The 19,520-nt window shown below is 40.7% G+C and overlaps 1 protein-coding gene across 27 annotated transcripts in view; it reads right to left on the minus strand.

Moving 5' to 3' along the window:
• GPATCH8 (G-patch domain containing 8) overlaps nt 1-19,520 on the minus strand; it is a 107,832-nt gene that overhangs the window by 32,003 nt on the left and 56,309 nt on the right. For 15 of the 27 annotated variants that reach the window (XM_065531676.1, XM_045374674.1, XM_005584433.3 and 12 more), the window contains 2 exons: nt 7,624-7,691; nt 6,268-6,354 (listed from right to left, as the gene is read on the minus strand). In XM_065531676.1, coding sequence (XP_065387748.1) covers nt 6,268-6,354; nt 7,624-7,650 — 114 coding nt within the window. In that variant the 5' untranslated portion in view covers nt 7,651-7,691. Of the gene's footprint in view, nt 1-6,267; nt 6,355-7,623; nt 7,692-9,832; nt 9,878-19,520 lie in introns of all 27 variants that reach the window. The other 12 variants (XM_074019837.1, XM_074019836.1, XM_074019841.1 and 9 more) reach the window with 1 other exon arrangement.

The raw sequence follows: 19,520 nt of genomic DNA on the forward strand, positions 1-19,520 counted from the left end.
TTCCCAAAGGGCTGACATTACAGGTGTCAGCCACCACACGTGGCTGCAACTTTAAGCAACAAAACTAGAGTTCCTGGTATGAATGTAGCAGTATAAGAAAACAGCTTTGATTTTCTTCTTGGGTATCATAAAAACAAAATTATGAATTAAAACAACCCAACCAACAGCATTCAGAAGAACTGGGCAATAGGTATGATCTGGAGAATGAAAAACATGCAGAAGGAAAGTTAAGCTCTTTATAGAATCCGAATGAGGGAAATGTAGTAGAAGCCACACAAGGCAAAGTTAAGCAATATCAAAAAAGCCAAAGGTGGCAATTTCAGAAAATAGTAAAACATATATCCTGTATATAAAAGGATCCTCCGAAGTGAATATACCTACATCTCTTGCACTCATCAAGAATTTCTGAGATCTGCGAAGAACAAAGGGATGAACTTGGGTTAGCGGGGATGTGGAAACATGCAGTACAAAGAATGCACATAGAGAAAAGCAAAAAGTTCTGCCCAATTGTGGCAGATCTAAGAAAAGGCTGAGGCCGGGTGCGGTGGCTCACGCCTGTAATCCCAGCACTTTGGGAGGCCGAGGCAGGTAGATGGCTTGAGCTCAGGAGTTCAAGACTAGCCTGGGCAACATAGTGAAACCCCGGCTCTATCAAAAATACAAAATATTAGCCGAGCATGGTGTCATTTGCCTTTGGTCCCAGCTACTTGAAAGGCTGAGGAGGGAGGATCACTTGAGCCTGGGAAGTGGAGGTTGCAGTCAGCCAAGATTGCGCCACTTCACTCCAACCTAGGTGACAGAGTGAGAACTTGTCTCAAAAAAAAAAAAAAAAAAAAAAAAAAGGCTATCAACACATGATCACTAAAGGAAGATCCACTCAACTACACAGGACAAGAAAGTGTGACAATGAAAATGGTCTCAGAACAGTCAGTGACAATCAATAGTGTAGTAAAGTTATTGAATCTTAAAGACAGACTCCTTTCAGCAGCTATGCAAAAACAATCAAGGAGGGGAAGATCAGGCCAGCCTTTGATCTCTTCAACCACACACACACACACACACACACACACACACACACACACTCTCTCTCACACTCACTCTCTCTCTCTCAATTCCAGAAGACAGTGGTACAAAAATACTACAAGATATCTAAGGAAATAATTAACTTAGGATTTTATATGTATCTTTCAAATACAGGGGATACACACATGTATATATAGTTATACGTATGTGTACATATATACACACATATACATAAGTTGATAATTATAAGTTGTAATTGCCTAAATTAATATTACTATTCTTATTTTTTTGAGACAGCATCTTGCTCTATTGGCCAGACTGGAATGCAATTATAGTTCACAGGAGCTTCGATCTCCTGGGCTCAATTAATCCTCCCACTTTGGCCTTCTGAGTTGCTAGGACCATATGGACATGCCACCGTGCCTGGCTAATATTTGTATTTTTCGTAGAGACAAGGTTTCATCATGGTGCCCAGGCTGGATGTAAATTATTTTTATAGGCTTATGTTTATATAAAATACATATGTATATAAATAATTCAAGAAATACTGTTTGCACAACTATGTTTAAATAAGTTAATAAGGTACAAACTTCAGAAATAATAGGAAAAAACTCAGCAAAAGAACTGGCAGATTGCTTCAAAACCATTTACTCCTATAACTAAGGTTAAAAGAAATAGGGCTACTAAAGTATAGACATATAACTATAGCATATACATATAACTATGTATGTTATATGCTGTCAGAAAATAGAAATGGTAAGAATAATAAAAAACTGGGTGGGCAAGCAGAAGCAAATAGGAATTTGAGTTTCCTTACTGCTGCAAACTCAAGAGAAGTTAAAAGAACTTTACAAAACATGAAAATTATCAAGTAATAGAAGTATTGTACATAATATATTAAATGGTATGAAGTCACATACTAAGAATGGCCATTTTACTTATTAACATTATATGATAGAGTTTTTAAAATGGAAGAGGAAAGAAGAGAAAACAAGCTAGTTTTTTATTGCTTACAGTATGAAAATAATGGACGCTCAAACATGGATAATTTTATTAAGTTATAAAGGTAACTAGAACAACAAATATAATCCATCCTATATCCATCCATCCATCCATCCATCCATTTATTTCCCACTTTGAGACCACATAATAACTTAAAAAATAAAATAGGCCGGGCGTGGTAGCTCATGTCTGTAATTCCAGCACCTTGGGAGGACAAGGCAGGCAGATCGCCTGAGCTCAAGAGTTTGAAACCAGCCTGGGCAACATGGTGAAACCTCATCTTTATCAAAAATACAAAAAATTAGCTAGGCGTGGTGGTGTAGGCCTGTAGTCCCATTTACTTGGAAGGCTGAGGAAGTCCTTCAAAAAGTACTCGTAGGCCGGGCACGGTGGCTCACTCCTGTAATCCCAGCACTTTGGGAGGCCGAGGCGGGTGGATCACCTGAGGTCAGGAGTTTGAGACCAGCCTGACCAACGTGATGAAACCCTGTCTCTACTAAATATACAAAAATCAGCCAGGCATGGTGGTGGGCACCTGTAATCCCAGCTACTCGGGAGGTTGAGCCACGAGAATCACTTGAACCTGGGTGGTGGAGGTTGCAATGAGCTAAGTTCGCGCCATTGCACTCTGGCCTGGGCGACACAGTGAGACTCCATCTCAATTGAAAAAAAAAAAAAGTACTTGTACTTGTAGAGGCCAGGCATAGTGGCTCACACCTGTAATCCCAGCACTTTGGGAGGTTGACGTGGGTGGACAGCTTGAGCCTAGGAGTTCAAAACCAGCCTGGGCAACATGATGAAACTCTGTCTTTAAAAAATATATAAAAATTAGCTGGGTGTGGTGGCATACACCTGTAGCCCCAGCTGCTTGGGAGGCTGAGGTGGGAGGATCACTTGAGTCCAGGAGGTCGAGGCTGAAGTAAGCTGTGATCACTGCCACTGCACTCCTAGGTGACACAGATCCTGTCTCAAATAAACAATACTCACATAATATTTACACAGACAAAAAGTCCATTATAGGCTACAGAAGAAACTATAATTAAAAAGTCAGAAATGAAGAAGTAATACACACAACATATAAACACAGTATAATACAGCTAAGAGTTAACAAAAAAATTTAAAAGACCCTTCCATGAATCTGAAACTGCAGAATTTTAAGGGAAAAAAGGATAATGACAACATTATATAGAGAGTAAAGTATATTGCTTTAAGAAGTTAAGCCGATGTGTATTCCCTGAACACAGGTTTAACCCCTTACAGCAATGGAAACAAAATAAATAAAAGTCACACTCTGGAGAAACTCTCGTATATACATACACATATACAAGAAAACATTATTCCACTTATATAAAGTTAAAAAACATGTAAAACTAGGCCAGGCGGTGGCTGATGCCTGTAATCCCAGCACTCTGGAAGGCCAAGGCGGGTGGATCACCTGAGGTCAGGAGTTTGATACCAGCCTGGCCAACATGGTGAAACCCCGTCTCTACTAAAAATACGGGAAAACAAACAAACAAACAAACAAAAAAACCCAGCTGGGCATGGTGTCACACGTCTGTAATCCCAGCTACTTGGGAGGCTGAGGCACAAGAATTGCTTGAACTCAGGAGGTGAAGGCTGCAGTGAGCTGAGATCGTGCCAGTGCACCCCAGCCTGAGCAACAGAGTAAGACTCTGTCTTAAAAAAAAAAAAAAAATTAGCTGGACGTGGTGGCGCATGCCTGTAATCCCAGCTACTTGGGTGGCTGAGGCATGAGAATTGCTTGAACCCGGGAGGCAGAGGTTGCAGTGAGCCGTTGTGCCACTACACTCCAGCCTGGGCGACAGAGCAAGACTGTCTCAAAACCAACCAACCAACCAACCCACTCATCCACTACATAAAACTAAGCAATACATGTTTAGGATACAAAACACATTAAAAAACCATTTTTAAATGCAAGGGAAAATAGAAGAGGAACACTTCCTAATTTATTCTGAGTGTTACTCTGATACAAAGACATTACAAGAAAACTACAGACTAATATCTTTTCTGTGTACAGATGCAAAAATGCTCAACAAAATGCTATCAAACCAAATTCAACAGCATATTAAAAGGCGAAGTGGGATTTATCCCAGGAACTCAATGTTGGTTCAACATACAAAAATCAATCAATGTAATACACCATTACAATGTAATACACCATTATTAATAACAGAATATAAAAGGAAAAAACCCACAAGATTATCTCAATAGATGCAAAATAAGCATTTGACAAAATCCAACACCCTCTTTCATGGTAAAAACACTGAACAAAGTAGGAATTTCTAGAAACTAAGAATTTCCTCAACCTGATAAAAACAAAAAACCCCCAGCTAACATCATAATGGTGAAAGACTGAAAGCTTCTCTATTAAGATCAGAAAGAAGACAGGAATGTTCACTCTTGCATTTCTTTTTCTGAGATGCAGTCTCACTCTGCCTGTCGCCCAGGCTGGAATGCAGTGGTGTGATCTCGGCTCACTGAAACCTCCGCCTCCTGGGTTCAAGTGATTCTCCTGCCTCAGCCTGCTGAGTAGCTTGCATTACAGGTGCGTGACACCATGCCCACCTTCAACTAATATTTATTGAGTACTTATGTGCCACACACTGTGCTGGCTGCAGGATATATATTGGCAGACAAACAGACATACTTTCTCCTCAATGCCCTTTCTGACTAGTACAGTAAGCAGAATATAAATTAGTGAATAAAAATTTATAATTACAAATTGTAAGAGAGGTTGTTACAAGAGAATAAGGCAGAGTGGTTAATTATTTAAATGAGTTGATTAGGGAAGGTCTATAATGAGGTAATATTTAAGCTAAAACCCAAAGGATAAAATTTAACCAAGTGAAAGATGATGAAACATGGTGTCATGACCATTCTTGTGCCTAGAGAAAGAATGTAGCCAGAAGAAGAGGGCCCAGGTCTGAAGCTGAGGAACTCCAGTATCTGAAGTTCAGGCAGAATAAACAGCAGCCAACAAAGGAATCTACATAGAAGCAGCGAGACAGACAAGAAGTGACTAACCTAGGAAAGTAAAAATTCTTCAAAACCAAGAGTAACGAAAATGTTTTAAAGAAGAAAGAGTGTGCCAGGAGCAGCGGCTCACGCCTTTAATCCCCACACTTTGGGAGGCCAAGGAAGGCAGATCACGTGAGGTGAGGAGTTCAAGACCAGTCTGGCCAACATGGTGAAACCCCATCTCTACTAAAAATTCGAAAAAATTATCGGGCCGTGGTGGCTCATACCTATAGTCCCAGCTACTTGGAGGCTGAGGCACAAGAATCACTTGAATCCGGGAGCAGTGAGCTTAGATCACACCATTGCATGGGCAAGAGTCAGACTCGGTCTTAAAAAATAAATAAATAAATAAATAAATAAATAAATAATTTATTGGATTTAGCAAACAGAAGTGTTTGGTGGCCTTGAATAAAGTGGTTTGGTGAAAACTGCTAAAGTCAGTGTAAATAGGCTGAAGAGTGAATAAAGAGAGATGAAAGGAGAAGAAAAAGGGGAAGGAGAAAGGGGCAGGAAAAGATGAGTTAAGTTATATTATAGTTCTGGATAAAATAAAACATACAAAAATTTAATATATAGCTAAGCTAAGTTCAAAAACAAGAAAGGGGGTCAAGCACGGTGACTTATGCCTGAAATCCCAGCAAACTGGGAAGCCGTGGCAGGCAGATCACCTGAGGCAAGGAGTTCAAGACTAGCCTGGCCAACATGGTGAAACCCCATTTCTACTAAAAACACAAAAATTAGGCCAGGCGCAGTGGCTCACGCCTATAATCCCAGCACTTTGGGAGGCCGAGGCAGGTGGATCACAAGGTTAGAAGTTCGAGACCAGCCTGACCAACATGGTGAAACCCTGTCTCTACTAAGTGTTGGGGTTACAAGTGTGAGCCATTGTGTCTGGCCTCAAAGGAGTTTTAACAGTTTTTACTGCTACCACTACTTGACTACCTACTATGTAACAGGCATTGTGTTTTCAAACACTAACTCGTGTAATCTTCCTAACACACTTTCGAAGTAGGTATTACTATCACTACAGTTTTTAAAGAGCCAGTAAATAGGAATGTAATAGAAATCTGAGATCTACTACTAATTACCACCAAATGTCAAACAAATGCTGTTAGCAACAGTGATAATTTTCAACAAAATTTGAGTTCTTTCTTCTTCAGTGAGCACCTCCCCACCTTCCAATGAACAGCTCTGTTTAAATACCTTGTACTTTTGTCTCAGCTCTTCTGTGTCTTCTTTTTCCACTTCTAGGACACGGCGCCGTTCGGTAGCATCTTCAGCATAATCAAGCTTGACAAAAATAGATATGATTAGACTTAATTCCTAAAGTACCCCCAAGATTAGCTATGAAAAAGTTATTTGTACAACTACAGTATTATCTGAAAACCAAAAAAATTGTATTTTGCTCAGCTACTGCTTGCTTTACTGTCACCCCACAGAGAAAATCACATGCAAAATAGTTTGTTAATCCTGTCATGCTGGTAGTTTCCAAAAGGCACATTTGTTGAAAGGAGACTTCACTTCAATGTTAATTTTCTTTTCTTTCTTTCTTTTTTTTGAGATGGAGTTTCACTCTTGTTGCCCAGGCAACAAGATCTTGGCTCACTGCAACCTCCACCTCGCGAGTTCAAGTGATTCTCCTACCTCAGCCTCCCGAGTAGCTGGGATTACAGGTGCCCGCCACAATGCCCTGCTAATTTTTTTGTATTTTCAGTAAAGATGGGATTTCACCATGTTGGCCAGGCTGGTCTCGAACTCCTCACCTGTAGCTGGGATTACGGGCGTAAGCCACCACGCCTGGCGACTCCTAATTCTTTGAAAATTAACATTGAGTTTGGGCACGGTGGCTCACGCCTGTAATCCCAGCACTGTGGGAGGCCGGGGTGGGCAGATCACCTGAGGTCAGGAGTTCAAGACCAGCCTGACCAATATGACAAAACGCTGTTTCTACTAAAATACAAAAATTAGCTGGGTGTGGTGTCATGCGCCTGTAATCCCAGCTACTCAGAAGGCTGAGTCAGGAGAATCCCTTGAACCCGGGAGATGGAGGTTGCAGTGAGCCGAGACTGCGCCATTGCACTCTAGCCTGGGCAACAAGAGCGAAACTCCATCTCACAAAAAAAAAAAAGAAGAAGCAGAATTAGGAATCAATGAAGAAAATATTTTAGGCAAAGAAAAGTAGGTATTACAGATGGCAGCTGAACCCAATTCTATAGAAGGCAAAGCTTTTATCACAGCAACATTTTAAGAGCTGAGCAACACTGCCTGCTGAAGCAAGCACCAAGGTCTGGATCTAAGTCTGATATTGCCTTGCTGTATAACCCTCGGCAAATCACTTAACTTCTTTATGTGCCAGTTAAAACAGGGGCACTGTTTATATTCTATTTGTTTCAAAAGCAGCACTAAATGAAAACGTAAAATACATTTTTAGTTGTCCAAAGAAAAATATTAAAACTACATTTCATCTGATAAACGTATTCTTGCACAGACATCTGAATTTGGAATTGGTATTATTTCAAAATATCCCATAAAACTTATGAGTTAATGAGATCAATTTACCTCCATTTCCATGCGACCCATGCCCATGACATCATACTTGACAACAATTGGAATGGGATCTGTTCTCCCTGTAACAGGAACACATAATCAAGGTAAGGCACAAAGCCAAGCCAACAGCTCATTTTACACATTGGGTTTTGGGTGGTTAGAGATCTTGCCTTGGAGTGCAGAGACCAGAAAGCTACAGTGAACCAAACACAAGCCATTCTCACAGCTTACACTCAAGACCTTCCTTTCCTAGTTTAAACCCAACTAACCACCTTGGCTGACCTTCCAGTTGGGATTAACTTCAAATTACTGTGGCAAAATTACATTAATAAGTAATGCAAAGCACTTTTAAGCAATGGCACCAGGAGGTTTAAATTTTAAAACTTTAAAAACTCCTTTTAAGATCCCCAAATAACTTCCCATCAAAAATCACTTCACTCTGTCACTGATATCCTCCTACACAACTTTTTAACCTAGTTAAAAAAAAAAAAAAAAAAAACTCAACTGGCATGGTTAAATAGAAAAAGTACATTTTCAAACATGATGCAGTAAAACTTTATAATTACAACTCAGTATGTTGAATTTGTTTTCAAAAGATGTTTTACAATTTTTTTTTGATGTTCCTTATAGACAAGGAGATGCTTTACAACTTAATGGGGCTGTGAAAAGTTTAAATAAAAAGAAACAATTAGTTGCCCTTAGAGACAAAGAATAGTTTTCCTTTTAATCTGGTGCTCTAAAGTCCCATTTCCTAGAGTGGATTTAACACTGGCTACGAGGGTAACTGGTAAGCTGTGAAAAGGACTGGTTGCGAAGAAAATTGACTTTAAACTAATTGATCTATGCTGGATAATTTTTTAAAATATATATATATTTAATCCACTCATAACCAGCCAAACAAAGCAAAATGGGGCAGACAAGCACTTTACTACCACAGCTGTTTTACATCACAACTTGCGCTTTTTATTGTGATGTAAGCCCACTGAAAAGAGGACTTACCTTATCCGTTGTACACCTTTAGTGAAAAAACACAATGTTTACTTCCCTCATCATTTCACTCAGGCTGGTGTAAACAATTGGTTTTTTTGGTTGTGTTGTTGTTGTTATACACACACATATATATATATATATATATTATACCTTTGGGCTAAAAATGGAGTTTTCTTAGGCTAAATCTGAGGTATTACCCTCCCAACCCCCAAAAAAAAACTTCTTAAAAAATAAATGCCATGATTATGACTGGTTTTGGTCCTGCAAAATAAAGAAGAAACCATGTTCAAAACGACCACAACCACTTGTATTCGGTGGCTCTATATTTGTGGAATTAATTTTTGCCTTTAAGATGGAATGAAAAACAAATTCATAAGTTTAACTACTTATGTATCCTATTATTGTTTTTAAACAATAAATAGGGAGAATTAGAATTATCATAGCAAAAACAAAAGCAAAAAAACAAAAACAAAACAAAACAAAAAACCCAAACTGTTAAAGAACATCTCATGTCAGGAACAACAAAAAAAACTTCTAGAATACAGCCTTCTTTTAGATACAATTAAAAGACTGCCAGTAAAGCAAAATGAAAATGCATTACTACCTTATGCCCAATGGTATAATAAATAAGCAGTGACTGCAATCTTTAGCAAAAGGACCAAATTAAAGACAGGTTATAAAAATGACTTCCTAGGTGCAATATCACTTTCATAACGTCTCAATCAGGGATTTACTGGTAAAAATAAATGGTCCAATGAATGAATTAAAAAGAAATGTCAAAGCAATTTATTTTGGTATTTTTTTTGATCTGTCAGAATTTGTTTTGCAAGAATCAAGAAAGTTTTGGTACAAATTCATTACCTCTGTAAACCCCTGTTTATAAACTCTGCATTAGTACTTTTGCCTTCTAAGGCAGTCAAAGTTTGTTTTAATTTATTTATAAATTGCAGTAGCAAGTGCTAGTGCCCATTACATTGTGGGGAAATCAAGTTTTTGACAGTATTAGAATTTAATGTTTTAACTGATTTTATTGGCAGTTCTAACACAAACAGATACATCCCTTCTTAACATTACCCTTTAATGAACAGGGATCAGACAAGTTGCATAAGGAAAGGAAAGGAAAATGAAAAAGACCAAGCAGAAGGATGAAGGCTACAACAGAGAAAGTAAGCCTAACATATTGGTGCACTGATGACAAAAGGAGTAATTCAGTCTGAAAATAAAAAATTACCACTGCTAAGATTACCATCACCACAACAAGTCCAGGATCATAATGCTGTAAAAAAGAAACACCATTTGTTAGGCAGAAACCATTAGGGTAAGAAACAGGCCTTCTAGCAGGCAGACAGGATGGGGTAAAGTAACAGTTGGGCTTTGTCCCTCCCCCAATCTCAGCCAGGGACAGAGGAAGGACATTTTGTGCTACAGCAACTGTTTTCATACTGGTCAGACCAAGGTGTGAGATTTTTGTACAAGGCAGGAGGTAGGGTATCAGTTTCAAGTAAGAGAACTAGCTCTAGCTTCCAATCTTTCATTTAACTATTCTTTCTGGTAAATTAGTATTCAGGGCCCAAGGTAGGACTTTTAAAAGAAATTACATCTAAGACTCTATCAGATCAACTAACTGGACAGTAATCAAGTCATTTACTTCACCAAAAGAACTCTAGGAGGCTTAGAGTATGGATGAGATGTCCTCAAGACTTCTCTAGAAATATATACATAAAACAATTAAGAGGTCTAGAAAATAATCTTAGATCTTCAGTGCTTGGAGAACTTTGTACATTTGAATTCTGTTATGAATGAATACAACTCTTTAAGTGGCTCTCCTCAGAACTTTGCTTCCTGTTAACCAAGACTTCCCAGACTGGCCAATATCTTTCTTTCAGCACACAACAAAACCAATCTTTGAAGGAGAGCTCTAGAGAAACTGACATCAAAAGAACTGTCACATTTAAAATTACTCCACTCAGAGTTAACTCACAGAAAACAAACAGTATGACTTTCAAAGCAATCTTGAAGGTGACATTATTGCCTGGGCCAAGTAGTAATTTCTTAACATTATTAAAGAGGCTACAGACCAAGGAAAAATCCCAGTGGGAAAAGACACCAAACACTACATACAGGAAGACACTGCAGCATTAAAAAACAAAACAAAACACCCCCTCAGTTTATTCAGTTGCTATCAATGATAAATCCTAAAGAACATCACTAAGAATACCTAAATACCAATTTGTAGTGATGACCTCAAAAGGTAGGTAGCAACTGAGTGTCTGCTAATACGTATTCGCTAGAAAACTCAACCTTTTTTTTTTTTTTTTTTTTTTTTCTGAGATGGAGTTTCACTCTTGTTGCCCAGGCTGGAGTGCAATGGTGTGATCTCGGCTCACCACAACCTCCACCTCCCCGGTTCAAGCGATTCTCCTGCCTCAGCCTCCCAAGGAGCTGGGACTACAGGCATGCACCACCATGCCTGGCTAATTTTGTATTTTTAGTAAAGACGGGGCTTCTCCATGTTGGTCAGGCTGGTCTCAAATTCCTGACCTCAGGTAATCCGCCCATCTCAGCCTCCCAAAGTGCTGGGATTACAGGCGTGAGCCACCTCGCCCGGCCTCAACTTGTTTTAAAAGTAAAATTCAGGTTCCCTACTTCTTGGTTTCTTTTAAAATATGGCAAATATTATTTAAAATATATTAAATTAGTGAGAACATTTTTGTTGCTTGTTTCACTCTAAAGGAAGCAACTTCAACCAGAACACGAAATAATCTTAAAAGAAACTGTCTTCCTCAGGAAGAGATCTATAGACACTTACTGTACTTTGGCCAACTGAGGAAGGGAAAGGAAACACATGCAAAATCAAGAATGTGCCAATATCAATGTATTAATCTGATGGAAAACAACTGATACTCATATTTTCTAAGTCAAAACCTTAAATAATGTTTCATAACCAGAATTACATATTTATTTTCTAGAGAGACTGTCGCTCAGGCTGGAGTACAGCAGCACGATCAGCTCACTGCAATCTCCACCTCTCAGGCTCAAGTGATCCTCTTGCCTCAGCCTCCCAAAGCTCTGGGATTACAGGTGTGAGCTGCACATCAGCCTATTGTCTATTTTAAAATGTAGGTTGACTTATGCAATAATAGAAATTCCTAAATGCTCTCATATATATGCAGGTCTTGCTAAAATGTGAAGGCATGATGACACAAGTAAGGAGGGAATACAAATACAAAAACCCACTGATTATCATAGTCACCCTGTTATTGAGAACAACCCCTCAGGAATCAGTTTTGATTTTAAAATGGTTAAGGCTACACCAATCTACAAAACTGTCCCAAAGACTTAAACTACAGAGAAATAACTCTTTTAAAAAAATTTTTTAATTCATATATATATATTTTTTAGAGGGAGTCTTGCTGTGTCGCCCAGGCTGGAGTGCAGTGGCACCATCTCGGCTCACTGCAAGCTCCGCCTCCCGGGTTCACACCATTCTCCTGCCTCAGCCTCCTGAGTAGCTAGGACTACAGGCACCCGCCACCACGCCCGGCTAATTTTTTGTATTTTTAGTAGAGACGGGGTTTCACCGTGTTAGCCAGGATGGTCTCGATCTCCTGACCTCGTGATCTGCCTGCCTCGGCCTCCCAAAGTGCTGGGATTACAGGTGTGAGCCACTGTGCCCGGCTGGTTCTTTTGTTGTTTTTTGGGAAACACTACTTTTTTTTTTTTTTTTTTTTTTTTTTTTTTTTTGAGATGGAGTCTCCTTCTGTCACCAGGCTGGAGTGCAGTGGAGCAATCTCGGCTCACTGCAAGCTCTGCCTCCCAGGTTCATGCCATTCTCCTGCCTCAGCCTCAGTAGCTGGGACTACAGGCGCCCGCCACAACGCCTGGCTAATTTTTTATATTTTTAGTAGAGATGGGGTTTCACTGTGTTAGCCAAGATGGTCTGGATCTCCTGACCTCGTGATCCGCCCGCCTCGGCCTCCCATAGTGCTGGGATTACAGGCGTGAGCCACTGCGTCCGGACTGGAAACACTATTTTTTTTTTTTTTTTTTTTTGAGACAGAGTGTCGCTCTGTCACCCAGGCTGGAGTGCAGTGGTGCGATCTTGGCTCACTGCAACCTCCCCCTCCCGGGTTTAAGCAATTGTCCTGCCTCAGCCTCCTGAGTAGCTGGGACTACAGGTGCGCCATCAAGCCCAGCTAATTATTTTGTATTTTTAGTAGAGATGGGGTTTCACCATGTTGGCCAGGATGGTCTCGATCTCTTTACCTCAGGATCTGCCCACCTCAGCCTCCCAAAGTGCTGGGATTACAGGTGTGAGCCACTGTGCCCGGCCCAGGGAAACACTATTTTTAAAGAGACAAACTCTAGGAATAGAACAACTGGGAAGAATATATTAAAGGACAACCATAATACAGTAATCAGCCATACTTTAGAAAACAGAAGACATATGATTTCCCTGCAGAAATAAATTAGAAAGGAAGAAGCTTCTACAGTGATTAAAACACTGGTTGAACTGTCAACAGATGTTAAGAATACCACAATGTAAGATGTAAGAACACAATGTATCTCTGCTGCTTTTCCCCTTACAGAGATTCAACACAAATATTTACAACAAATACTGCTTTTCCCCTTACAGAGATTCAACACAAATATTTACAAAAAATACTGAGTTTCAGCCAGGCTCAGTGGCTCACGCCTGTAATCCCAGCACTGTGGGAGGCTGAGGCGGGCAGATCACTTGAGGTCAGGAGTTCGAGACGAGCCTGGCCAACATGGTGAAACCCCATCTCTACTAAAAACACAAAAATTAGCCAGGCGTGGTGATGGGCACCTGTAATCCCAGCTACTCAGGAGGCTGAGGCAGGAAAATCACTTGAACCCAGGAGGCAGAGGTTGCAGTTAGCCGAGACTGCACCACTGCGCTCCAGCCTGGGCAACACAACGACACTCCGTCCCCCCAAAAAACAAAACAAAAGCCCAGGCACGGTGGCTCACGCCTGTAATCCCAGCACTTTGGGAGGCCGAGGCAGGTGGATCACCTGAGGTCAGGAGTTCGAGACCAGCCTGACCAACATGGTGAAACACCGTCTCTACTAAAAATACAAAATTAGCTGAGCGTGGTGGTGCATGCCTATAATCCCAGCTACTCGGGAGGCTGAAGCAGGAGAATCGCTTGAACTGGGAGGCGGAGGTTGCAGTGAGCTGAGATCGCACCATTGCACTCCAGTCTGGGCAACGAGAGTGAAACTCTGTTTCAAAGGACAAAAAAAAAAAAAAAAAAAAAAGAGAGAGAGAGCGAGCGAGCGAGTGAGAGAGCGAGAGAGAGGAGTTTCTACTATATTCAAGGCACTGTTCTGGGCACTGCATATAGTGATGATGAAAAAAATAAAAAAATAAAAAAAAGCAACACCACCACTGCAGCACCATGTTCCATGAATTACCAATAAATAGGCAAAACAGAGTAATCTGAGCAGTTGGAACTTCAGCTGAGTTCAGCAAGAGACTGAGAGAAAACAGAACATTAGTGAAGCTAATGCATAAGCAGTTAAAAAAGCTTAAAAAAATGTGTGAAGTTGTCTTTTAAAGATATCTAAAGTTGTCTTTAAAGACTTGACCTTAACGAAGTACAAGTAAATATAAAAGCCATCAAAAAGTCACAAAATCCACTCTTTTTTGTTGTTTATGGAGACAGGATCTTGCTAAGTCACCCAGGCTGGAGTGCTGTGGTGCCATCTCCGCTCACTGCAAACTCCAGCGTCCAGACTCAAGCCATTCTCGAGCCTAAGCCTCCTGAGCAGCTGTGCCCGCCACTACATCTGGCTAATTTTTGTATTTTTAGTAGAGTTTAGTAGGGGTTTCACCATATTGCTCAGACTGGTCTCGAACTCCTGGGCTTGAGCGATCTGTTCATCTTGGCCTCCAAAGTGCTGGGATTATAGGTGTGAGCCAATGTGCCTGGCCTAAAATCCACTTTCTTTTTTTTTTTTTTTTTTTTTTTTTTTTGAGATGGAGTCTTGCTCTGTCACCCAGGCTGGAGTGCAGTGGCCGGATCTCAGCTCACTGCAAGCTCCGCCTCCCGGGTTTACGCCATTCTCCTGCCTCAGCCTCCCGAGTAGCTGGGACTACAGGCGCCCGCCACCTCGCCCGGCTATTTTTTTGTATTTTTTAGTAGAGACGGGGTTTCACCGTGTTAGCCGGGATCGTCTCTCGATCTCCTGACCTCGTGATCCGCCCGTCTCGGCCTCCCAAAGTGCTGGGATTACAGGCTTGAGCCACCGCGCCCGGCCCTAAAATCCACTTTCAAAAGACAATTAAAACTGGGCTGGGCTTGGTGGCTCATGTCTGTAATCCCAGCACTTGGGGAGGTCAAGGCAGGAAGATGGCTTGAGGACAGGAGTTTGAGACCAGACTGGGCAATACAGCAAGACTCCATCTCTCCAAAAAATTTTTCTTAAAAAAATTAGGCGGGCATTATGGCATGCACCTGCAGATCTAGCCACTGAGGAGACTGAGGCAGGAGGACCACTTGAGCCCAGGAGCTAAAGTGAGCTATGATTGCGCCACTACGCTCCAGCCTGGGTGACAGAGAAAAACCTTGTCGAAAGAAAAGAGAAAATGGGGGAAAAAAAGACCATTAAGCTGATAAAGGCCAAGACCCAACATTGACATATTTAAAGTACTTATTTTTTTATTTATTTTTTTATTTTTGAGATGGAGTCTCGCTCTGTCGCCCGGGCTGGAGTGCAGTGGCCGGATCTCAGCTCACTGCAAGCTCCGCCTCCCGGGTTTAGCCATTCTCCTGCCTCAGCCTCCCGACTAGCTGGGACTACAGGCGCCCGCCACCTCGCCCGGCTAGTTTTTTGTATTTTTTAGTAGAGACGGGGTTTCACCGTGTTAGCCAGGATGGTCTCGATCTCCTGACTTCGCGATCCGCCCGTCTCAGCCTCCCAAAGTGCTGGGATTACAGACTTGAGCCACCGCGCCCAGCCTATTTCTTATTTTTAAGTAATTCAAATACATATGTGAAAATCAAGAATAAAAAACTACGCAGGTGATTCTTTGATTTGCAAAAGTATTCAAAATAGGATTCAAGTCAAGCTAATGGACTTAAATATCATTCCATTTATTGAAACAGTGATCACATGAAACTTTCAGAAACACTGAATAAAACATGGTACATTTATTTCCAAACCAAAGCTTAATTTTTGCAAATTTCTCCTGAAAATGACAGTCTTTAAATGGCATAGAAACACTTACTTTCAGCATCATTCAGATATTTTTCTAAGCAACTCTAACATATGATAGATGCTAACTCTCAGAAAACATTAACTGAAAACACTGAGCACAATACTTATTCCCTAGAGTGTTTTTAAGGTTTAAAAAAAGAGAAAAACTTTCTACCCAAAATAGAGTTCAAATTACCCAGTTCTACAAAAACCAACTATATTCTTGCCATGGCCTTTTTAATGACCTATACAACAACCACATTAATTTGATTTTGTGTCTTCCTTTTTTTTTTTTTGAAACAGGGTCTCGCCGTCGCCCAGGCTGGAGTGCAGTGGCATAATCACGGCTCACTGCAGCCTCAACCTCCTGGGCTCAAGTGATCCTCCCATCTCAGCTTCCTAAGAAGCTGGGACTACAGGTGCATACATGTGGTGACATGTGGCTAATTTTTGTTATTTTTTGTAGAGACGGGATTTCGCCATGTTGCCTGCACAGCTTGTTCTGAGCTCAAGCAATCTGCCCACTTTGGTGGGATTACAGACATGAGCCACAGTGCCTGCCCAATTTGATTTTCAAATACAGATGTTTTGTTTTTTTTTTTTGAGACAGAGTCTCGCTCTGTCGCCCAGGCCGGAGTACAGAGGCGCGATCTCGGCTCACTGAAAGCTCTGCCTCCCGGGTTCGTGCCATTCTCCTGCCTCAGCATCCCGAGTAGCTGGGACTACAGGCGCACGCCACCACGCCCAGCTAATTTTTTGCATTTTTAGTAGAGATGGTGTTTCACTGTGGTCTTGATCTCCTGACCTTGTGATCCGCCCACCTCGTCCTCCCAAAGTGCTGGGATTACAGGCGTGAGCCACCGTGCCCGGCCCAAATACAGATGTTTTCTAAGGCACAAAAGTTTAATTATGACCTAAACGAATTTCCATCTGACACTGTCCATCTAGGATAAGATAGTTCAATTTTAATTATATAACTAAATATAGTAATAAACAGGAACAAAGGTGGGGCAAAAGGCTTTAGTGAAAGTGTTGTTAAATCAGAATGTTAGGCCTGGAAAGGATATCTCATCCAGGGATAACGGTATCCTCAAGCCCTTAGAAGAGATAATAAAGAGAATTCATGAGTTACTTTCAATCAAAAAAAAAAAAAAAAAAAAACCTAAAGAAAATCATACTTTTACCTGAGATACAACTGTTTTAGCTAAAATTATATTGACTCACTGAAGGTTGTCTCAAGCTCACCACCATGCTAAGATCAATTTTTTTTTTAAATAGGAAAGCCAATTTAATAAATACAATTTTGGGGTAAAATAGACTAAAACATGGGGCTTAGGAGATATGGGAAAAAAACATAAGTCTTTAGTTTAAAAAAAAAAAAACAAAAAACAGGCCAGGCACATGGCTCACGGCTGTAATCCCAGCACTTTGGGAGGCCAAGGCAGCAGATTACCTGCGGTCAGGAGTTTGAGATCAGCCTGGCCAACATGGCGAAACCTCATCTGCATTTAAAATACAAAAATTAGCTGGGCGTGATGGCACGCTCCTGTAATCCCAGCTACCCGGAAGGCTGAGGCAGGAGAACCACTTGAACCCGGGAGGTGGAAGTTGCACTGAGCCAAGATAGTACCATTGCACTCCAGCCTGGGCAACAAGAGTGAAACTCCGTCTCAGGGGGAAAAAAAACAAAAAAACAAAAATAACGTGGTAGCACTTTTGTGCTCTGAGTTTTACTTATGTTTGTATCCATATCTGACACAGTATATAGGCCAGAATAGCATTTAGTTAAAAAGCATTTGTTGACTCAGAGAACGAACATGTTCGTAATGGGTCTGAAATTGGTTCAACTGTAAGTACTTAGTCATGATGATGCACGCCGCTTAACATCACAAGATACTAATGATTTAACTCTCATAATCAAGGAATTATTTTATCAAGTAGAACATATCACTATATTAGAAAGGTCTCCATGTATCAAAAAAATACAAACTTTTATAATGAAATATTTGAGTTTTACATTACTGGTCATTAGAGGCTTAAGGTTTGTTCAATTTCGTTTTTTGTTATCACTCAGGAATCAAGGAGAAGGAGGCATCAAATGTTTAAGAAAAAAATACTAAAGAACTTACATTCATATATCGACAAACTTTTAAAAAACTGAATTGAAAAGTTGCCATAACCAGTTTCAGTGAAGGAAAATCTCAAGTCAGCCCTCATAATAATGATGTTTTCCAGGAAATTAGGTTTAGGGTAAGTGACCTATTAGAAATTCTGAAAACGTTTTTCCTCTTTTTAAAAAACAGGTCAAAGTAAAAAGTAATTGCTTTTTTGAAGTACCCAATACACTCCTATATACATGTAGGTAGACCAAAAATTACCAGTGGGCTCCAACCTATGTATTTCTTTTTCTTTTCCTTTTTTTTTCCTAAGATGGAGTTTCACTCTTGTTGCCTAGGCTGGAGTGCAATGGCGAGATCTCGGTTCACTGCAATGTTTGCTTCCTAGGTTCAAGCGATTCTCCTGCCTCAAGCCTCCTGAGTAGCTGGGATTACAGCTGCCTGCCACCATGCCTGGCTAATTTTTTGTATTTTTAGTAGAGACAGGGTTTCACCATTTGGCCAGGCTGGTCTCGAACTCCTGACTTCAGGTGATCCACCCACCTCATACTCCCAAAGTGCTGGGATTACAGGCTTGAGCCACTGTGCCCAGCCTAGAATTCCAAAAGAAAAAATATACTTGTAAAGAGTGGCAACGTGAAACTCAGGGGATCTGAATTACAGTTCTGTTGTTAATTGGGCATGTGACCCATTATTAGCTGTTAATTTCTTTTTATTTTTAGAGACAGAATCTCACCCTGTTGCCAAGGCAGGATGGAGTGCAGTGAAGTCATCATAGCTTACTGTTTAACACTGAACTCCTGGGCTCAAGTGATCCTCCCACCTCAGCCTCCTAAGTAGCTAGGACTACAGGCACTCACCACCACGTGTGGCTAATTTAAAAAAAAAAAAAAATGTAGAGACAGTGTCTCACAATGCTGCCCAGGCTGGTTTCAAATTCCTAACCTCGAGTTATCCTTCTGCCTCAACCTCACAAAGTGCTGGGAAATAGGTGTGAGTCACCATGCCACCTATATTAGTTTTGTGATCTAAAAATAAAGGAGTTAGACAAGTCTGTAAGGTTCACTTCACAATTTTAAAGTTTGAAGAGTGGAACATATTTCAGTACAAAATATCTGGGGGAATTACGCAGATAGTGGCCAGTCTTGTGATATTATAATAAGCCAACAATCAAATGCCTTCTTAAACTTACTTTTGTTTTTCCATAGCTACACTGAAAATTTTACTATTCCAGGACCACTCTATTACCCCAAAAAACTTTCCAGTCTCATTTAAACTTTCCACTGTAACTCCTCCATTTCATCTTTTTTTTTTTTTTATTTTCTTAAAGACTGAGTCTCACTCTGTCACCCAGGCTGAAGAACAGTGTCACAATCTTGGCTCACTGCAACCTCCGCCTCCCAGGTTTAAGTGACTCTCCTGCCTCAGTCTCCTGAGTAGCTGGGATTACAGGCATGCATCACCACGTCCAGCTAATTTTGTGTTTTAGTAGAGACAAGGTTTCACCATATTGGCCAAGCTGGTCTCGAACTCCTGACCTCAACTGATCTGCCCATCTTGGCCTCCCAAAGTGTTG

This window comes from Macaca fascicularis, chromosome 16 (genome assembly GCF_037993035.2).
Source record: "Macaca fascicularis isolate 582-1 chromosome 16, T2T-MFA8v1.1".
In the NCBI taxonomy this organism is placed as follows: domain Eukaryota; kingdom Metazoa; phylum Chordata; class Mammalia; order Primates; family Cercopithecidae; genus Macaca; species Macaca fascicularis.